The sequence below is a fragment of the Orbicella faveolata genome, unplaced genomic scaffold, assembly GCF_042242905.1.
Source record: "Orbicella faveolata isolate gen_17 unplaced genomic scaffold, um_ofav_v1 contig_35, whole genome shotgun sequence".
NCBI classification, from domain to species: domain Eukaryota; kingdom Metazoa; phylum Cnidaria; class Anthozoa; order Scleractinia; family Merulinidae; genus Orbicella; species Orbicella faveolata.
The window spans coordinates 6,982,516-7,004,856 of record NW_028301564.1 but is presented as its reverse complement, the minus strand read 5'-3'; the positions used below and the strand labels follow the sequence as shown (position 1 = coordinate 7,004,856).

At 39.6% G+C, this 22,341-nt stretch overlaps 4 protein-coding genes across 4 annotated transcripts; 3 read left to right on the top strand and 1 right to left on the bottom strand.

Annotated features, from left to right (window-relative positions):
* The first annotated feature begins 2,449 nt into the window (after positions 1 to 2,449).
* LOC110054069 (cytidine deaminase-like) lies at positions 2,450 to 4,637 on the top strand. Its single transcript, XM_020760402.2, has one exon. The coding sequence runs from the start codon at positions 2,661 to 2,663 to the stop codon at positions 3,102 to 3,104; it is 444 nt and encodes a 147-aa protein (XP_020616061.2). The 5' UTR covers positions 2,450 to 2,660; the 3' UTR covers positions 3,105 to 4,637.
* A 2,530-nt stretch (positions 4,638 to 7,167) lies between these two features.
* On the top strand, positions 7,168 to 10,566 carry LOC110054052 (glutaredoxin domain-containing cysteine-rich protein CG12206-like). Its single transcript, XM_020760384.2, has 4 exons — positions 7,168 to 7,711; positions 7,854 to 8,078; positions 9,197 to 9,262; positions 9,799 to 10,566. Exons 1-4 carry the CDS (start codon positions 7,451 to 7,453, stop codon positions 9,970 to 9,972), a joined length of 726 nt encoding a protein of 241 aa, XP_020616043.2. The 5' UTR covers positions 7,168 to 7,450; the 3' UTR covers positions 9,973 to 10,566.
* On the bottom strand, positions 10,562 to 20,024 carry LOC110054050 (uncharacterized). Its single transcript, XM_020760381.2, has 6 exons — positions 19,689 to 20,024; positions 19,214 to 19,264; positions 16,037 to 16,623; positions 14,887 to 15,046; positions 13,263 to 14,377; positions 10,562 to 12,173 (listed from the first exon to the last, which is right to left on the bottom strand). The coding sequence occupies exons 2-6, from the start codon at positions 19,251 to 19,253 to the stop codon at positions 11,703 to 11,705; spliced, it is 2,373 nt and encodes a 790-aa protein (XP_020616040.2). The 5' UTR covers positions 19,254 to 19,264; positions 19,689 to 20,024; the 3' UTR covers positions 10,562 to 11,702.
* A 3-nt stretch (positions 20,025 to 20,027) lies between these two features.
* On the top strand, positions 20,028 to 21,915 carry LOC110064470 (uncharacterized). Its single transcript, XM_020771523.2, has one exon. It carries the CDS (start codon positions 20,203 to 20,205, stop codon positions 21,814 to 21,816), a length of 1,614 nt encoding a protein of 537 aa, XP_020627182.2. The 5' UTR covers positions 20,028 to 20,202; the 3' UTR covers positions 21,817 to 21,915.
* Positions 21,916 to 22,341: the final 426 nt, after the last annotated feature.

The window sequence follows — 22,341 nt, the reverse complement described above, 5'->3', positions numbered from 1 at the left end:
ATCCTCTGGCCAGTGATGCAATTTCCACGGCTGATTTCCACAAACGCTTCCGTGTGTCCATCAACAAATTTTACCGTGTCATCGATAGACGTAATACATGCCGTATCCTGATTACGTTGCTTGAAAGCTTTCACAACTGCACCTCGCTCTTTAAACTTCTCCTTTTTATCGAATATGAAGAGAAGAAACAACAAGAACACAGCTATCGATTCCTGAATTTTTCTAGACGGTCCACCACAAAATGCACCGCGAAACCCGTTGGTGAAATATTACACAAGCTGGCAATCGTGTTTGAAGCGGCGACGGCATTTAAGGCCGCTTTCTACTCTCTTTTTAACTCTAAATCACCTAACTTCAGCGAAGTGAAAACACATGTCAGCGTTCCGATCTGTTTACATCTGAAGAATACTCTCTATTCCTCTCTCCCCTCCCTCGGGATTAGTTTCTGAGCATGAGCAGATATACCGGCCAAAATTACGCATGCGTTACCGGATGTCCGTGATTTACGGACATCCGGTAATGACTGCTACCAGAGCCCTCCGTTTCTCCGACCACGTGACCAAAAGAAACGGAGGCTCTGGGGACGAGAATGGGCGTCTGTCACATCGCTTGAAATCATCACGCAACGCCATTCCTTGCCCGGCGAACTAAAGAGGGACTGGGTTCGACCGAGACTGGAAAATAAAATAATTGTGGTGTATTGTGAAGACAGTCAAACCTGTATTATCGTTCACCCACTGTTTAGTGGGAAGTAAACTAACGGAAGTTCACAAGATAGTGAAGATTTCCTGGGCCAGAGAGGGCCTAATTTATAGTCTTCTCTGTGTTGTTTTAAGACATTAATGTAGTCTGCTTCTCTGCAGTTTTAGGTTTTAGTTTCACTAATTATACACTATATATATGTATATATCAGCTCCCTTTTATTAAAAAAGAGGTCCAAACTACACCAAAATATTTTGCGTCCCTCTTCAAGCAAGTAAGGAGCAATCTTTGCTTCTTTAGCTCCCTTTTTTAGTATCTCAGGACCCTCAACAGAAAACCAGTTGACCAGCAACAGGTGACTGTCCTATTTAAAGAACTTTTTATTAAATATGGGAGGGTCAGGTAGCAAAAAAAGAATTTCATTATGGTAATGGAAGACTTATCAGGGTCAACATAATGCCCACAAAGTCGTATACTTAAGATTCAAGAAACATGTCTTTAACTTTGTCAGAAGTGCCTTGGTGGATGGTCTGACTGTCCTAGTCAATTGGAACAATTAATGCACATACAGGGGCAGATCGAGGATTTTTCTTAGGAGGAGGTGCACCACTAAGGAATGGCGTAACTGACTGGTGAGGTAAACAAACTTTAAAAGCAAATGCGAAGAAGAAGGCTTCATCTCAGGAGGGGGGTGTGCACCCCCTGCATCGTCCCCCTAGATCTGCCCCTGAAATATTCTCTGATAAAAAAAAGATGACACTGCCAAAATTACTGTCTATGGTCTCCCTAGAGTAAATTAGCTATTGTGAATTTCTTGATTAGAGAACCTGTGACCATTTTTGATTAAAAAACAAGGACAGTAAGACTGTGCTCTGGATTCTGGTAACATTTGGGTTTCTTTTTCAGACAGTTTTTAACAAGTATTCCCCTCACTTTTTACTGGCTCTTTCCTCCCCCCAACCCCCTCCCTGAGGTTTTTAAGTGAGATAATTTTGAGTGAACTTAAGTCATTTACCCTATAGTGTTTAGATCAAACAAGCTAACTAAAATAACCTGTAGCCATACAAATCTTGTTTTAACACCCCAAGATGATGAGAAGTGACATCAAAGAGACATCCATATGCCACATTGACTCTTACCCCCTAAGAATTATTCCTGGTAATGGCCTATGTGGAGAGGCCAGTTATAGCAGTATGTCTTAAGTGTACCTCTTCAATAAAAGGTATTCAAAACAGCTACCTTTTCTTTCAAAATGGTATACAAAAGGGTAAGGGGTTGAACCTTGGAGTGGACTGCAGTATTCCCCCTTCCACGGCTACATCTCCATAGTGCCATTTCATCATTTTGCTGTTTCATGATGATACTCGACACACCCCTTTATTGGTTGCCATCATGAGGAAACACCGTATCATAAACTCTGTGTTTTGTGTATTTGTTTCCTTACTTCCATGTTTTGTGCCTTTAAAACATAAAATCAACAAATTGAAAACATCTATAACAAACTGGAGGATGTTAGTCCCCAGTTATTTTTTTATCAGGTCATTTCGAGACGTTTTTATTAGGGTGAAGGATCTTTTTATTGTTAAATAAAATTATTTTTATACAAACCGATTACAAGCCCGCTACTCTCCCCGCCCCACCCCCCTCCCCCCGCGCACTTTTGAGCCCACCCAAAACCCCTTATAAAGTTGTAAAAGCCGAGTCGGACTTGGAATTTTTACGGTGGCCTGAAACAAGTTGTGATCACCGCAACTAGGCAGAGAAAGGGGACAACATGGCCACCAAGCATGCGTGCCAAAATGTACTAGGAGGACATGGAGAACCAAGGGAAGGGACGATACTTTGGTCGTCGCTGGCTGAAAACGCGTGGGCCCTGGGGATGAGATTGATACTCGGAACAGACAGGAACAGACTGAGAAGCATTCATAGATCGTTGGTTTTATACAGACGTGCCTGGAATGGAGAAGAGTTTCACTAACAGTTACCAAGAATCAACGCTGACATCCTTACTGAAACGAAGCATTAAAGCCAAGCAACATTCTCATTCGCCATACAGTAAGTTTCGTGTCGGCGCAGCTTTGCTGACTGACACTGGAGAGATCATCGATGGTTGTAACGTGGAAAATGCAAGTTATGGATTGACGATTTGTGCTGAGAGAACTGCCTTAGTAAAGGCTGTGAGTATGGGCTTTAAAAAATTCTCTGCCATTGCCATATCAAGTGATACAGAAAAATTTATCGCTCCTTGTGGCGACTGCAGACAAGTTATAGCGGAGTTTGGATTGGATTGTGATGTGTACCTTGTTAAGTCAGACCTGTCTTACAAGAAATTGAGTGTTTCAGAGCTGTTGCCAATGACATTCACATCTGAGGATTTGGAGAGAGCAAAGTTGAAGAAATAAAGTCAGGGTGATCTTTTCCCTAGTATCGATCTCAGCTGAGAAGTAAGAACTGAGCAGAACTGAACATTGCGCAAGTAACCGATCAACATGTCTTCATGGTAGCTAAGGGTCGTTGGGTTGGCAGAGAACACAGTGTTTTCTTAAATTCTGATGTGAAACATAAGCATGTGTTATAGTCAAAACAAGTGAAGCGTACCCCTCAAGATTACATTAATGAATTGATTATTTGAATAGTGAACCCGCCAGTCATTTCAAGAATGCAATACTAAGTTGATTATTGGAAAATTGAACCCACTAGTCGTTCCAAGAATACGGCTAATGGGTTTAATGTTCAAAAAAATCAATTTAATATTGATTTTTGAAATAAATAGTGAGTTCAATATTCAAATAATCAATTCATTATTGTATTCTTGAAACGATTAGTGGGTTCAATATTCAAACAATCAATTCATTAATGTAATCTTGAGGGGTACGCTTCACTTGGTTTGACTGTATGCGATTTTAATTCATGTAATATTGTTTCTGATTGGTGACTTGTCAAGGTCCACCAAGGCAAGCCAGGACTTTGGGAGGAGGAAGGCAGGGGCATATTCAGGATTTTTAAAGGGGGGCCACACTGTGTCAAAGTGAGGGTACTCACCAGATTATCATGTCATTTTCGACACCTGTTGTAGGTTGTTTGCTTAGAAAAGGCTTACAAAAGGGGTGGGGGTCACGGGAACTCCAGAACTTCTGTAGCTACACCCCTGGATGGATTATATGGCCTGTGTGGGGACTTGATACTGGACTTGGAATGTAAATGTATGTAAGTCTTTCCTTAACAGGGTTGGTTATGTGATTGTTATCATTAAATATGGTTTATATGGAGCAGTACTCATCGATTCAAGTTCTAAGATGTTTGCTGATATTTAGCAGGGCATCAGGTCTTTGTCCCAAAAAGGGTTCTGAAATAAAGGGTGTTGTCCTATATAGGGTGTGGTTAAGGGGCTTTTTGTTCCAAACAGGGGCATGCCTAGGTTTCAAATCCCTGGTGGTAACTGTATACAGTGACTTGAGTTAGGTAATCACCCTCCTGGTGAAAGGATGTGGAAGAAAGGGGGGTTGATGACAAGATTGGCAAAGAGCCATGTTCTTTATAGTAGTGTACCCTTTCCCAGACACACCTTGAAAAATTTTAGCAGAAGTTTTAGATTCATTTACACTGATACAGTGATTGTTCACTGCTTACTTTAGTTAGAGATCATTGTGTCGTGACAAAATGGGATGGCCAGTTAAGATAAAGATATCTTCACCTGCCTCTATCCCTCTTTAGCTAACAGCTGTCTTACCCATGAACATAATATAGTACACTTACTGAGTAATTCATAAAATAAAATACATCAGGTAGGACTGTTTCTAGAAATAGGAAAAGGATTTCAAGGAAGTCTTCATTTCTTATCAATCAGTATAACCTTTTTTAAGGTCCACTAGATTACATGACTTGATGAATAAGTAATTGAAAGAATGAATAAATTACAATAGCTAGAGAGGGAACCCACATTTCAATATATTTCCTAGACTGTCAGGCGATAAGGCGTAAGCACGAGAAAAAGGTGGTACCGAAGACACATGATTTATTCAAGGCTAGTTCCTCCTGAAAATATCTCTGGTTGATTGATCACAGCTCCTCCAGACCTTCAGGAAGATTCGACGTACCGGGGGAGGTGTGGGGGTCTATGTGGAGAATTTGCAGTGAAGTCCACCATAACAAAACATGGAATCCTACTTATGGCCAGAATTTTACTTCTGATTTAAATTTCTGTTGTTAAAGCTCGTTATTGCGACTTGTCGCATGTACGTAATTTCACTCTCATTTTCCTTCTAGAGGAAAACTCTGAATAGACCCCACTTAGCTACACTTTTCCATAGTGTGCACGCTTAATATTAGAGCATAGAGGATAAAAAAGTCGTCATGAAAATCCAAAACTTAATGATGAAAGCACTCGCCAGCAGGTCGTGGTTTTACTTGAGTCTTGAACAACTTATAGCAACATTTCTATTCACGCTTTCTGGCCCTATTTATCGTTTGTCTTAAAGGTGATCATTTAAAAGTATCATTTTAAAAAAAATGCTCTTTCAAAAGAGATACCATCTTACAAGTGGTTGATCGTCTTTGGCAAGATTCAGAAACTGAATTCAGAAATGTTCGGAAGCGTCGCATGGCCCCCGCTTAATATTTGGAAACTTCAACGCTGCTAGCTCCGATTTCTCCAAATGGGTAGAATTCAAAAGGTTGCTTAGAATCGAAATATCAAAAGGTGCCTCCAACAGTTGCTGAACAGCCTTACATGGAGTAGAGCCTTTTCCGTCTCGTTTTTAGATATCATTTGAGATCACCAGGGCCCTAGCTAGCTAGTAACAGGCTTGCCTCAGTCATTTTTTTTCGTTTTCGTTGTTTATAGTCGTCACTGATAAGTTACACTCTAAATACCCAGGAAGAGAATTTAGCCATGTACATTGCTTCAGTCAAACTTCTTTCTGGCTACAGCCCTGATCATTCCTTATTCAATTTTTTATTTGGTGAGTACGTTGGAAAAGTCTATCGCAGAACACTTTTGAAATACCTTCTGTTGGATCTACTTGCTACACAAATTCTGAATAGCAGATAACAAGTACTGAATGATGAAGCTAAGCTATGAAGATTTGCTGCTATCATTAGCGAGGGAAGACCGACACAAAATGCTAAAACTACCAGCAAAATGCTAAAACTATTGGCAGCAATGCTAAATACCCCAGACACGTTAATAAAGGTTTTTGTTGTTGTTGTTGTTGTACCATAAGAACTGAACGGACAGCCGAAAAATGGCGACTGTTCTTACCGTGACGTTACATTTCAACTACTAGCTAATCGGTACTTGTGTCATGACAATGACATTAGTTTTGTATTTGTTCTTTGGCAGTTTTGAGTACTAATTTTAAGCGCTCACGGCATTCATTCATTTAACATACATGTAGTTTACTGTCGGCACGCACGAGGGGCCGAGTAGTCCTTGGGAGTAGTCCCTGAGACTATAGTCCCTGCAACTAGTCCCTGCAACTAGTCCCCTGAAGAGTTAACTTGAAGGAACTGGTCGCAGGGACTTGTCCTACGAACAGTTCACACGAAGCGTTTTGAGGAACAAGTCGCAGGGACTTGTCCCAAAAGTTCAAACTGGTTTGGTTTGGTGGGACTAGTCGTAGGAACCAAAGTTTGGTCCCTGCGACTAGATTTTGAAGCAAAAATGGCCAGTTCACACGATGGGACTTGTCCCCGCGACTTGTTGCAAGAACCAGTCGCTGGGGCTAGTCCCCTCGTGAGCGCCGACCTTAATTATGTCTACTTTTTTGGGGTGTCTGACAATTTAGGCTGCGTTCCTTTAGGGTGACCTGGATCAGGATCAGTGATCCAAGATCTGTCTGGATCATGGTGCATCAAAGAAACCGATGAATCCATGATCAGAATGGATTCATCGGTTCTTTTGATGCACCATGATCCAGCGCAGACAGATCTTGGATCACTGATCCTGATCCAGATCACCCCAAAGAAACGCACCCTAAGAAACACTTGCTTAATTCATTCGATGAAACTGGTACTGGACCTGTTAGCATGTGAGTAGCTGGAGTTATAACTTTATTAGCTGCTGTGCTATCTAAAGAAGCTGTTAGGGTTAATGACTGCGTTAAATAACATTAAAAGTGCGGTTTAAACCAAGATTGGAAGTTTTAATTTAAGATAACATCCGTTTGGTTAGCTCAAGATATTGCGAAATCTATACCACCTTCATCCGCACGTCTATTTGCATATAGAGAGAAAACCCAAATATGCAAAAAAACTCGATAAAGCATTTTCTGCACTCATTTACTTGTCAGTTAGCAATAATTTCCTTTTCAGCACGCTCAGTGCAAAACTCTCAAGTTGCCTGTTACGTCTTTTACAAAACAACTCAAGCGTTTAATGATAATTGAATCAAAACATTCGAGATAATTCTTCCCTTTTAGCTCTTTTTGTCTTTTGCAATAAGTTTAGTATTTTCTTGAGTGATATTTTACCGGACGAGTTAGGAGTAACATATAATTAATGCATGTGTGGGCACTAAAATTTTGACCAATAAGAATGAGGCTATTCAGATCAAAATTTGACATTCTCATCCTGTGGCAAGAGCGAAACATAGTTTAATGACCGAAAACAAAGCAACTGACAAAGCACAATTGGACAGCTATTGTTAGCTCACAATATCATCTTATTTTTGAACACTTTGAAGAGTCACGATGAAACGAAAGTGACTTGTCGGTGATGTAGGATCGTTAAGTCGCCGCCGTTATCACTGATGTTTCGTTTTAGCAAGATGTCACCCAAACGTGGCTCAGCAAATTCCGTCCAACTCACATCTTTTAACCACATAAACGGAGATTCTTCGACCACTTCGCAAGACAATCCAAGCAGTGGAGTGCAGCAGATTCGCACAGCGATTCAGGGCTCTTCCAAGGCGCAAATCCTTGGACCAACAGGAACTGTACGCGGATACAAGAATATAATCAGAGAACGGAAGGAAGTTTTGAGACTTAGCTTTGTTGGAGAAACTTTAGAGGTAGGACTACGAAACTCCTACGAATCAAAACAAATTCGTTTGTTGTTAATTATTTATGCGAACAGTTTAATATATCCGTGTGATAAGAAATGCCAAGCGTGCGATATTTCTGACGATGTCGTCTTTTGTCTAATATTTACAGGAAAACGAAGAAGGCAAGATCGTTGTTTACACTACTTCAATGGGAGGAATTCGATCAAAAGTGGAAGAGTGTGCGTACATCAGGAAATTATTTGACAATCTGGGACTTAAAGTGGACGAGCGAGATATATTTATGCACAGAGACTATCAAAGCCAACTTGACATGCGACTGGCAAGCCAAAACGCCTCCGTTCCTCATGTATTTGTAAATGGCGTTTCTCTAGGGGTAAGATAATGTAAAGTACATGTTGCCGGCAAAGAGCCGCCCACCTCGCTAGTTCCACAATATTGCCAGATTCTTTTAATGACCGGCAGAGGTCTTGTGTCCTTGTTTCACAAGGTACTTAATCCGTGTTTTCATATTTTATGCATATATTTACAATTTAGACGTAAATTAGAAATAACGTGGGAACTTTCTACGCGGTTTAGTTCGTTTTTATGGCTTAACAATAACCTGTCTTAAATGCTTATGTTTTTAAGTCCTATCTATTCCCATGTCACCAAATTACACGTCAATCTTTTGTGTGTGTGTCAGTAATAACAAAGTGATGAATTGTCAGTTGTGGATATTCAGATAACAGATTTTTTGTGCGGATTATCCAGCGAACGCCGATGTTTTATAGCACTCACTATTCCAGCAGTAAAGAATCTATTTTCTAATACAGACACTCGTTGACATGAATTTTTCCCGAGCGTCCATATTCATATGACTATATAAGTCCTATAACTAGGCCTTACGATGTAAATAAAATAGCAATAATACTATTTTATGTAAGGTTATTTCAAAAGTCCAACCGTGCACGATATCAGTGACTTCATTCAAAACGGTTATTCATTGGCCGTAATACATGTTTTGCTCTTGGTCCGTTTGAACTGATCACGTTTGTTACTATTTGCTATTTAGTCAATGCCAAAGCCAAAGGCTGCCGGTTGCCGGCGAGTTTCAAAGAGATGCATAGACCTTCGTCTAATTTGGCAGATGCCGAGAGTTTTAAGGCTAAGTGTAATTAAAAAAATAGAAAATTGTAGAAAGAGAAGCTTACGTAATGGTGAACTAAAATTGAAAGATGGAGGTTTAGATATCTTCTAGTGGGAGTTGTACACTGATAAAGAGCGTTACCGACAGACAAAACAAGTCTTTTAAGTCTAACTGCTGCCGCTCCGACTGTCTGCCTAAAACGACTCCACTCCCACACGTTGATTCATAATTTTACGAAAATAATAAGATGGTAGACATTTGAGTACAAGTACAGATCAATGTTAACACGAAACGGGCTTTTTTATTACTTTTAGCGCAATACATTATGCCCTGCAAACGACTTTCTCTGTTTTTCTATTATCCAGGGTGTTAAAGAACTGGAGCATTTAAATGAAACTGGAGAACTCAAAATTTTACTTGAAAACTTTGAGGTAAGAAGCTAAATATCATTCGTTAGGTGTATCATGATTAGAGCGGTCTTCTCTCAAAACATATTGTTTCAAGTTATAATATGATACAATATAGGATCCCGACTTCAGATGTATGAAATACTCTCGTTAAACTGAAAACATCGAAAGTTGTACGTCAATGATAGGAAATCTTGCTATAATCATTTAAGGTGGAAGTATGGTAAAACAGTATCCATTCATGGTTATAACTGACTGTGTTGTCACAAACTACTATTTTCATAGTTTCCCTCTACTAACTAAATCGTGTTTCAACGCAATTTACTTTCCGAGTCCGTTGGTATCTCAGTTACCTTAATAACGGAATAGAACTGATTAGGGAGCTGAAATAGTCTACAAGATCTTGATGATAATTTGCATGAAAATATGATTTCTTGTTTTCAAAAAGGACATCGCTTTTCAGTTTTAAATACATTTTTCGACAGTAACGTCTGTCGTAGTCGTTTTATATTCAATAGACAGGGGTAGCATGGTAACTGGTATGATTATCTCCATTTCAGAGGCGGACTAGTGGCGTATGCCCAGGCTGTGGTGGTTTCCGCTACATTAATTGTACGCAGTGTCATGGAAGTAAGAGATCACGAAAAACAAGAATTTCAAGGGAGATAAATGTTTTACGATGTATTGCGTGCAATGAGAACGGCTTGCAGCTCTGCCCAGAGTGTTCGAAATAACCAAACAGGATCTGCTGTTATAAGCAAGAATGACAAACAACAGGGTAACACGGGCCAGAATCTCGAAACTATAAAGACGGAGAAAGAAAACGGGTGTACTTCGTCTGAGTTCCAGCCGTGCGGAGTCATCTAAATCAATGCTTATAATTATATTATAATTATGCCGGCTGGTTCGACTTTGGATGAATGAGTGAAAACTTATGGTAGACTGGCGGCTCCCTACCCTGTAAACAAAATGACTATTAGCATTATTAAAACTACTCGACCCTAGAACGCCGGCCATGAACACCTGAAGCGGTCCCACAACTGGACGTTTTAAAATATGTAGGGTGCGGGTTATTGATTAAAACCCAACAACTTTGGTGGAAATAGAATAATCAAGACAGATGTGAAATAAACTTTTTCGAAATGTTTTGCCAAGTTTAAACTAGAAAGACTAATTAAACTGAAAGTGGATTTGTCTTTTCACTTTTGGCCGGAGTCTGCCCTCTTTCGTACCCGGAACCCATGTAACTGATCCTGCGGGTTTGTACGGAAGAATGTTGACCGAAATTACGTGTACACTAAAGAAATAAACCTCACACATTACTAAGACTGAATGTTACTTTATCTTTCTGTGTTCTTTAATATTAGCACCTGGTAATGAACTTATCTGAATCCAACTATTAGTATACAGCTTAAATTTAAAATTTTTAAAAATAGTACTTTGACATCAACAAAAATAATTTTGATAAGATTTCCTCTCTAAATTTTTGGACTAGGTTAACCTACTAGAAGATCTCTGTTTATGTTCTGTCAAAACAGACTCGAAAGTAGCTAGGTTCTATCGCCATCAAACATAGTGATCGCAAGTCGACAAAACAACTAGAAACTTGCTTCTATCTATGACTACGTTTAGCCAGAGATTTCCACTGAAGGCTCTGCCCCTTAAATAAAATAACATAGGTTTAAAAGCACATTAAAACATCACTGCGCAAAAATAAAACTGAATAAAGTAAAATCATGTAAGACTTCTAAGAAAATATATATCCCGTGAAACAAGTGACGTAGAAGCTAAGTATCGCCGAGTACACATTAATAAAATCAGAAAGAACAAAATTGCCTAAAGGGAACTGCCCGTCAATTAAACTGCTATGTTGACTATTGTGGTTTCCATAACACTGAAACAGGCTCAATTATAAGCTCCAGCTATCTATAACGTGGTCATTCACGAGAGGCAAAACCCAGCGCCACAGGTCTATCAAAGTCAATAGCTATCGAGACCGAGTGGTCTAACTGTTTTACCCGCACAACCAATGACTGAGTGAGATATTGACGGTTTTGTTCAAATGGAAAACCTTGTTGGAACCTTCTACTGATCGATATATGACAGCTGCGTAACCAATCAGATTACGAGTTTGTTCGCAATATTAAGCCACTGGGTTATGCTAGGTTTAGACAATTCATTATGTCGAATATCATGTACACGAGTCGAAAGCATATCCCGCCATAATAATCTACAACAATAATACATCTAAAGAGAAATTTCTAACCTAACTATTTATGTTTTGTTGCACCAGGGTCCTATATTAATAGTATAATTTTTGAGAGTTATGTACTCTACTATCTGGACCCATACCGCATGCGTGTTACCGCGTAGTGGAAGGTCTGTAGCGACTCTTGGATTACTCTCGGAGCCAGTAAAACGTAGTGGCGCTTTTAGCCTACTTCATTGCAAACTTGCAATCTAGCTACAAAGACACACTGATGGCCTGTCCATGAGGTTTACAGTACACCTTACTCTCAGTTATAACAAAGTTACCAACTGTTAAGAGCCGATTGCACACAGAGCATTTGACGCACTGTCTGTGAAGCACACTGCTGTCAAAGTTACACTTCTCCATTTGGTAGACTGTTCTACCACACACCACGCACTTATCTGATGATACACTTTTCCCGGTGGAAGATACCTGACTTAGCGCTTTGTCTTTATTCGTTTCTTCTTCACTCAGAGATTTTCGAAATGGTACCTTTTTATCTACTTCGATGTTAGGCGTTTTGCTTCCGAATTGAGGCGCGTCGGGTGAGTTCTTGTTCGTTAGTCCCTGTGGTTTAGTCGCTATTTTGGGTTTTTCCTTGACAGCAGGTTTCAATTTATTACCTTTGTTATCGGATGTCAATGCGGGAGAGGACGACGAGTCAGTATCCACGTTCAGCGATGCCTGAAACAGAAAAAAAAAATACATGTTTGAATTCTACAAGCAGGAAGTACGTTGATACACTTCGAAGCTCTTCTAGCGTGCCTAAGGTGGCTGGGAACAGTTTCCAGCGCTTTCCTAGACTTGAATTTTGATGGGTCATTATAACCACTTTTTATCAGTTGATACTACGATCATGGCGTCAAAAAACTACCCAATCATTGGACAACACAATGTTCTCATTTTTGTGACAAAATAGGTTTCCATAGTTACAGTATGGCCTGCTAAAAACACCAATAATTTTAGCTTCAACCGCTAATTGTCTATGACGGAATTTTGATCTGCAGGATGAGAGGCAATTTTTGACAAGGTTCTAAAAAATTCTGTCTAGGCGGGTTCAGAACCACCTTAAATTTCGAAAATTACGATGGCTCTCAACCCACTAAACAGAATTTTTTAAACTTCGTCAAAAGTTGCGTCTTCTCATGCTTATTACAATTTGACATGAAAATGGTGGTCACCGAGCTCAGTTTTGAGTTATAAGTACCTAAAGCTAAAAGTTATTGGCAGGTTGTACTGTTGCTGTGGTAACCTATTATGTTATATGTTAACAATTATTAGTTCATCAATGGCAGGGCATTATGTGATACCAATATTGCAGTATCACTGGATAAGTAGACGAAGCATTCATCTGTCAAAGTATAATTGTTAAAAAGAGTACTGGAAACTGTTGCCAGCCTCCTTAAGTAGTGGCGGATCTAGGGGAGGGACCCGAGGGGTACCCCCCCTCCCCCGCCTCTTTTGGTTTAAAAAAGAATATCGCAGAAGGAAGAAAAGCCGGCAGGGCAAGCAAAGAAAAAAAAAAACCGCCCTCCCCTTCCCTTAGCTCAAGGTTTGGATCTGCCACTGTTAAGCACCAGATTTCTTACAAAAAATAAAAGCTACCGGCTACCTTAAGGAAACACTATTTCTTCTGTGTTAGAAATCAAATCCGATAATCCTTGTTGGGGTGTCAAGAATTTATTGCGGGATATCAAGAATTCCGGCAGAGCTAGGTCTACAACTATATTAACTAGCACATTGCTAGTGATAAACATAGACTGCATGGGTTACCTGAACGTCTTTGCTATCGAGCAGCTGTGAGAGCCGTGCGCTTTTCTTGGTGGCTAGTTTTATCCAGTCTGGTTGATCTGAAGTGTTATCTTGCTCTGTAGGTTTACCTTTCAGTTTTGTTCCAGTGGGAGTTTTGTCTGCATCAGAACTCTTTACCGGCGAGGAAGGTGTGGAATCTTTGGATCGCAGTTTGCTGTCGTCTACAGGAGTCGTCTTCTCGCCTGAATTCTGCGAATCATTGCTTTTTTCCTCATGAACACTTTCAGTTTTAATTGATTTCTCCTTTTCAACTAGTTTTCTAAGTTCCAGAGCAGCGGTATTTGTTCCTTCTGAGTTGTCAATGTTTTGATCAATTCTATCTAGAGAGAATCGATTTGGCATCGGTGGCTTCATAGCTGACTCTTTTTTCCCAAAGTTCTTGCCGAGTGACTTAGACCTTCTACTCATGTCCAACATAGGCCTACTTCCTTCTTTCCTAACATTGAGTTCTTTAAGAATCGTCTCTTTAGCTTTTGACTCTTCTTTGTTTTCCATCTGGACGTCTGGTTTGGTCGGCTGAACATCTTCATTTTCTTTATTGATAACAACGTTGTCCTTATTATCCATTTCATTTTCATCCAATACTTTTACATGTTGTTCAGTACTTTCTTTGTTCTCCTCTCCTTCAGCTTGGGTATGATCTTCCTTGTCCTGCACTATCTCGGCTACCACTTCATCAATTGTGCTTGTACCACTTTCTTTTGGAGGTTCCTGTACTCTAGCAAGAATGTCACTGGCTTTAGCTTTCATATCAGCAAGAACTTTCTCCTTACTCTGCTCTTCGCTGCTTTCCAAAGCCTCGAAAATAGTTGCATTAACAATATCTGAGTTTCTGTTACTGGCCAGTTCTTCATTAGATTCAGTTTCCACACTAGTTTTGGCAGACATGTCTTTGGGATCGGTCCTGGACCTCCTGTGTGGTTTTGTAGGATTTCTTTTGATGTTCATGGATGAGCTGTTGGGGTGAGCTCTGGTGGGTGGTCGGCGGTGTTTTGGTGCTATTTTAATCCTGTCATGCGCAGCTTGTAATCCCTCTAATGATGAAGCCCTTGGCAGACTTTCAAAGCTGACAGCAGCTACAAATCAATTAGAGATCTGTTACACGTCACCAAGAGGATTGATTGCTTTCTTTGCGAGGTGCCTACCCCAGTAAATCTTCACTGACAAGAAACACTATCACGTAATGTAAATGCTTCTGCCTGCCTAGCTGGGACCTCATAAAGAGTTTTGGAAATTCACTTTCACCAAATCCTGGTTTTAAGCCCAATTCTTTCCCTTCCATAAGTTTAAGCATTGGCTCACAGGATTTTTGTGTCGATCGCCTATAATGTTCAAACCTCTTAGCACATGAAGAATAAAAGATAACAACCCCGTTTTAGAGCTGTTGAAAGCCTACATTTAAGACAAGTCCACAGTTACACTGAGTGAAGAACGATTACATAAATTCATACTTTTTTGTACAGAAAAGGCCAGTGGGCTTTATGGGCGTTAAATGAGATGCAAATAAGTAAGTCAAGAGGTTCGGTTTCCTACACGTTATCCTGCAAGTTAGATAAACAGTAAATAGTCATGAGGTGAAGTGTACCTTCAGTACCACTATCAGAACTGATCATGGTCCAGTCCAGGCCTGTAGTTATGGATCCTGTTTGACTTTCTCGTTCATCTGAAGACATGGCAGGCTCTTCACTGATGCTGTCTTGACTTTTGCCTTGCACTTTGACATTTTTTAACAGTCTGCCTAAGGACTGAAAAAAACAAAAAGTATGTACTACACCTGTATGTAATGCTAAACTACCAATTGTGTTGTTCCACATGAGAGTCAGTCACACAACTTGGAGTTTTAGCTTCCAAGAAGGACAACTCTCAGCCCCTGATAAAACCTTGAACTTAATACAATAGGTCACATAAACTTATTTTCTTATGTAATGTTTCGACTCAGCCAAGAGACTCTTCAGAGACCTTTCACAATTTAATATTTAGCAAACTTAATGAATATCGTGCTCAAAGTCCTCTTCATGAACTCAAGATGTTAGCGGTCTGGCCCTCTATTGCAGGATTCCCAACCACACATTTATGAGTTCATTTATATAAGGTGAAAAAATACTATGTGGCAAGTCTGGGGCGGCGTTTCGTCTTGCCCAAGAGACAGCTAGGGTGCTAACATCTTGAATTTGCGAACAAGAATTTGAAAGCAATGGTCAACGAGTTTGCTGTTAAATTCTGAAAGGTCTCTGAAGAGTCTCTTGGCCGAGACAAAACGCAGCGTCATACTTGCCAAAAACTATTTTTTTTTTACAAGTATTTGTCAATTCTTTTTATTGTATAAACTAATTTCCCCCATTGAAACTGTGAATTTAAAGTCCATCTCAAAAGTTTATGCAAATGTGAGCCATTCCTGATTTGCTGAGGTCATGTATTAGAGACATGTACAATTCTTAGAAGTCTGAACTGAGGTATAGACAAAGCAATTTTTCTTGGGCAATTCTGTCCAAGGGGGGAAGGTGCAATGAGGTTAACCCTACATAAATGTGAAGCACCAACCTGTGATACAAGGCTCTGGAAAACAACACTGGGAACTTTGAGCCCTAATTGCAAATCACCTACTTTGATCTGAAAAAGGTAAGATCATACACATTCTACCCCCACCCCCCCACTGACGATTCTGGCATCCTCCTCCCCCTGCTCAAGTCAATATAACTTGTACATTTGATATCTAGTGATATTCAGTTGCTTACCTGCCTTGAAGGCTCACTCTTTGTCCTTTGTACTGGATTGTCCACAGTATTCCTTCTTTCATACACTTCAATGGCAGCAAGTGGACTCTTGGTCTTTGTTTCCACCAGAGAAGGTTCTGATTTTGTCCTAGTCCTTAGTGAGTCATTGTCCTCTTGTTCAGATGACACATAAGTTGGCTTGTAACGTTCTCTCGGAAGTTCCTCACATGATTTTACTCTTGTCGGACTTTTCTTTCTCCTGAAGAGTTTCTTCATTTTCTTGAAAGGACTCCACTTCCATCTGTATTTCCGTTTCTTCTTCTTTTTGTCTTTCCCTCCTTCATCATCAGAGAACATGCCCTCATCACCACTACTGGGAGAGAGATGATCTTCATTTTGATCAGGGATTTTGATTCGGACGGTTGCACTTGTTGATTTAACATTTTCTTGTGATGTTGCAATTTCCTCAGAACTTGATGTAAAAGACTGTGTGCTCAGTCTAGAATGACCTACAGTTAATGGCTGAGGACCACTTAGGGAAGGGTCTGACTCAAACTTGTTTAAAAGGTCAGATGATAGCTTGCCTGGTTTCCCTGGTTTGTCCAAGCCTGTGAATGGAAATGAACACCCCTGTAAGTCTTGTCCTGTAAGTCACATAATTAATACTAACCCCCATCCCATTACTGCTCAATGCAATAGTTATATTACAGCTAGTGTGAGATATAGCTTCCACTTGTCTGCTCATCTAAGACAAATACTTAGTGCTCAGGCAAGATAACTACTAGCAATTGTTTGAATTGTCTGAGTTTGGCAAGGAATCTGGTCAACTTCCTTTGTAAAATAAAATAAAATAAAATGTTGAAAATCAAATAAAATTAGTGAACCAGAAATGAAGCAATTGGTGTTATGGGAGAGAGCCATGTGATTTTTTTAGAACAATTTAATACTGTTAAGAACTGATGGTGTAACAAACATATTTTAAGCTTTCACAGAGAAAATTATGAAATAATTACAAAATTTTTATGTGAAAGCTTAAAATATGTTTGTTATTAAGAATCATTCTTAAGGTTTTTCCTCAGAATTGTATTATGCATCCCTACTGCGCACGATTTTCATGTCATTAGACCGCGCTAGTAAGCGCATGCACATATATAATGGTGGCTTTTTCTAAACGGCTTGAGTTGCGAGAGACAAATGATCGTTTTTTCTAGACAAGACGGGGACCTAACGATTTTTTTACTTAGTTTGATTGCAGCGATCACCTTCTTTCTATACAGTGAATATAGACCAATTTCTATTGCAGAGTAACAATTATTACTGAAAATGAGAGCATAGCAAACACTCGTAAACGATAAGATGTGCCCTCAAGAGAACTGCGTGCTTGGAACATATTGAATCCCTGTCGATTAAATGTAGGTACCTTTATCATAAAACGTACATCAAATTGCTCCTTAACATTGATGCAGTACATCCATTGTTGTATTTCTTGCTTAACTTTCTCCCTATTTTTCTGCTCTCACAAAGCGTTAAGTGTGTGGTTTAAATGTAAACGTTTCTAAAAGCAGATAATTTAAGGAATTATGGAGTTTATTGAGGGTCCTCCTGCTCCTAAAGGAATATGGGGACCCCCCTTTTTTATTTCAAAATTTAAGTTCTCTTGATGTAAGCAGCCAACAGGCAAAATTTGAATGAAAATCTATTGTGCATTCTTTTTTGGGGGAATGACCTTAAGTCTTCACCAAACGCTGTATTTTGCATTCATATTCTATTCCCAGGTCAAGAATACTATAGGCATAGTTTCCACCACTATCTCAAGTCCAGTCGTCATTCATGAAGACCCCCCTAACTTTCTAAGGCAGTTTTACATGTACCTTTAGTGAGGCTTTGCTCTTTCTTTATCTGGCCAACTTTGTTATATGCGGCAAATATTTTTTAACTGCCATCTTGAGCTGAGTAATCATGCTCCCATGCTTGGCCGGGAGTGAGAGTATCTAACAATCTATGTCAGGTCGACTAGTTCAATAATGTTTAGGCAGTTCGGCTTTCTTTGGATAAAAAGCTATGTACAAAATAGAAAGATTTGTGAAGTCGTACAAGTTCAAACACATTTATCTGCTACTCCGAGTTTTATGCTTCTCGCAAAATAATCATCATCTATATTGTAAGTGCAAAAGTACTGTAGTTAACCAAATACAAGCTTGCAAGAATACAACGTGTCAATGTAGATCTGTAGATAGGTGTAAATGACGGGACAAAGAGACAAACCCTTGACTGTTCCCGCAAGTTTAATACGTTTTGGTGTTTGGCCTTCTTCAGGTGCGGGAACTTTAAAAAACATAACTATTTTGAATGCTGACAGAATAATTTTAGCATTTAAAAGCTTTCAGAAAAGTTCTCCCAAAATGAGTAAACCTGAGTATATATAAAAAAAAATGTTTGCGGACAAATGCTGGTATCTATATATATTTTTGTGCCAAATGGAGTTTTATATATGTTGACCATACTGTGAATGTCACTTCTGAATGAGTGTGAGAGCTTGGTTGCTCAGCTGAAGATGGCACTTAAAAACTTCCCGCCGTGTTGTCATATAACAAAATCGGCCGGATAAAAAAGGAGCAAAACTTTACTAAAGGTGAAAATGCCTAAGAGGAAAAAGGCATCTTCGTTTTAGAGTTTTTGGGTTCTCAGGGTCTTCATTTTAGAGGCACCCCTCACAGAAAGCTCTTTACCGGTTTGTGTTTGATTTCTCAACTGAGTGCTAGATTGGTTTGACTTCACTGGGAACATTGTTAACCCATTACCTTTGGACCTAATACTGTTAAGCCTACTTCACATTAGCAACATAACAAAATAAACATACTGACATAAGAAGAATGTTATGGTGTTCTGTTTGCAATGTGAACATCCTGACATAGTAATATAATAGTAACATAACAGCATGAACATACCAACATAAGGAAGAAAATGAACTTTTCCCTACACCTTTATGTCGATGTTCACATTATGTTTTTATATCATTATGTCGTTTATGTCGCTAGTGTGAACAGGCCTTGTGCTTAATCTGAAATATGTTAAAAGAATAAGCAGATTAATTTTATTAAGCCTGTGGTACCAAAAAGAAAGCGTTGGCTAACACTTGGATGCAAAAAGTTTTGAACAGCTTTTCCCTTGCCTTAATTAATGTAACCTCAGACTTACCTTCGGCCGATCGCGAACCTTTTAAACCACCCTCCGCCATGTTTACAAACCCTGCAACGAAAGAATCAAATCATTTCAACAACGTGAATTCTTGGGTTAAAACGCCTTCGTTTATAAACAAAGCGCTCCAAGTAATATTTACGTTCTAAATAAACCGCTTAGCCTCAACGTACACTATAGTAAGCCTATGTAAGCGTTTAAAAATATTACAGCCAAAAGATTACTCATTTCGAATATCTCGTTCGGATCACAATGCAAACTAAAATCGATCGAACATGGTTCGATTAGGTGACCAATATAATTTAATGCATTTTACTGCTGTATTGGGTTGTTATTCACATTACAGGGCAAGCTCACAAGGACATCTTATGTGTAGAAGTGAGAGAAAAAATATTCTGCTTATCGTCCATTAAGAACTTTTTAAAAGGTTCATTGAAAGTTAATCATGTATTTTGATTACCAAAAATCTCCTTACCTCTGTGATGATGAGACGTTAGAATACTTTATTCTCCAGGGACTCAGATCCTTCGATACACCATCGTACATGATAACCAGTACGATTTTTTAGGATGACATTTCTTGACGAGTGAATTGAAAAATTATTCACTCATGTACCACGAACCCCGTTTCTAGCAATCAATTTTTCACACAGTTTGGGTTCTCCAACAAAGTACGCTAGCAGAACATAAGCTGAAACTAACTTGTTTCACTTGCTACTTGTTGGGAAATCCAAGAAATGAATGTCTATTATTGAAGAAAGAACGACAAATAACTTCCACGAGATCATTCCACTGGTGCTGCCAAAATAGCGTCTTGCACTATTACTAAAAATAGTTTTTGTCACATGAGATCCCATGAGACCCCCCGCACAGACTCAGACAAACATTTCGATCTGCCAAAGGCGAATGTATGTGCGAGGGTTGCAAGAGTGAAACAAAAATGAAGAAAATTTGATGAAATCATGGAGTTAATAATTAGAGGGACAAAAAATGGTTTCTACCAAACACTGCTGTTGGGGTGAGTGTAAAACAGACTCGAGGTATCCCGACAAATGGACAAAATCTCTCAAAGAGTTACAAGCATCGGGCAAGAAAGTCTTCATACCGTTCCCAAAACCGTCGCAAGACATCGCTAAGTGCAAGCGTTGGCTAGTAGCTTGTTCTCGGGAATTATTTACAGAGAAAAATATTACCAGAAATACTTATATTTGTGCTCTTCACTGGCCCGGAGAAAAAGGTCCCAGGGCTGAATTTCCTGATCCGCTGAAAGCGAATCTAACACGAGCACAAGCGAGTCGAGCATGTGCTCCAAAGAGAAAAGCTCCGAGATCAAGAGCGGAACCAGTCACAAAGAAAGAAAAGTTACATAACAAAAACTGTGGCGAACAATTACTGGACTACTGTATACCGACTGTCGATCGCGAGTCACTAGAATCTGGATCGACGGTCGATGCCATCCTAAACAAACTCAACGAATCTCTAACCAATGAAGAATGTAATGCGACGCCACATGTGTATGAGCACTCTACAGGAAAGCTGGTTTCTGATCAAGGCTCTCAGACCTTGTATTCTAAATACGAGTTATCCGCAAAGGTCGAGACCATGATTTTGAAGAATGATGCTGCCACGAGGAAACCTCAGGCTCCCACAATAGTAAGTACTCTATCTTACGAAAACATCGTGCGAGATGCAAGTCTTATGAAACACTTCATTGGCCTCTCACCTCCACAGTTTGAGATTTTGCATAATTTTCTAGACGACGTTTGTCCTTTGGAGACCATAAACTATTGGACTAGTAAAGATTGCCCTGCAACGGAAAATGCAAGAACTGGCCCAAGAAGTGATTTTTCATCAAGGGAGAAGCTTTTTATTTGCCTTCTGAGACTTAGGAGAGGATTTACTCTCAAGACTCTAGCAGCTCTTCTCAGTACACCAGAAAGAAAAATTGATCCATCCTATGTACGCAAAATTTTCACCACCTTTCTTCAGCTGATGTATGTAACGTTTAGAGACATGCAACACTTCATGTTTCCTCAGAGAGCCCAACTCAGCAGGTTCCTCCCCAAAGTTTTCAAAACCATGAGGAAAATACGGTGTATTGTTGACTGTACTGAGTTTAGAGTAGAATGCTCCAGGAATTTTGCTAGGCAAGGGAACACTTTCTCTTCATACAAGCACACAAACACATTTAAGTGTCTCATTGCTGTAACTCCCAATGGCGGAGCATGCTTTGTGTCAGATTTGTTTGAAGGGGATATTGATGATGTTGCAATTTTCAAAGAAAGTGGGCTTATGAAACACCTGAAACCATATGATTTAGTATTGGCTGATCGGGGTTTTACTGTGCGGGAGCTTCTAAATCCACTCCAAGTGGAATTAAAAATTCCATCATTTCTGAAAGGAAGAAAAACTCTTAGTGCTGCAGAGGAACTGGAGACGCGTCGTATTGCTAAGGCTAGGATTCATGTGGAACGTTTTAATGAACGCCTTAAGCAGTTCAAACTTGTTGGTCGGAAAATTCCTTTGTCTCTGGCCCCTCTTGCAACTCAAATGGTAGTAGTTGCTTCATGCCTTGTCAATTTTCAGAACACCCTTTGTAAATAGAGTTTTAATACAGAATAGTTGTGTGAAGACTGATTGAAATTTGTACTAGTGCAAGACCACAAGATTAAACTCACTCTGTATTGAGCACTGATGACTGTATATTGAGCATTTATTTTTATAAATCTTGAAAAAGTTTTAGTAAGAAAGTTCAAAGAATATCCATACCCTCCCCATGGAATGTATGATGCTAAACAGGAATGATATTCAGGTTAAAATGATTCTAACCTAGTTTGATTCTCAATTTTCTCGGTGTTCTAACCCTAATTATTCATTATCCATGAATAATTAGGGTTAAGAGACAAAGGAATTTCATTTTAACCTGAATTTCATTTTGACCTGCATCATATACAAGGGGAGAGGCACTGTAAGAGTCGAGTGTCCTGCCCAAGAGAACAATACAATGTCCCCAACCAGGGCTTGAACATGGACCGCACAATCCGTAGACAAGCACATCAAACCATGATGCTACTGTGGCTCCCCAAGAGACATGGGTGGGTGGTTGGGGAGCAAAGCAAACAAAACTTT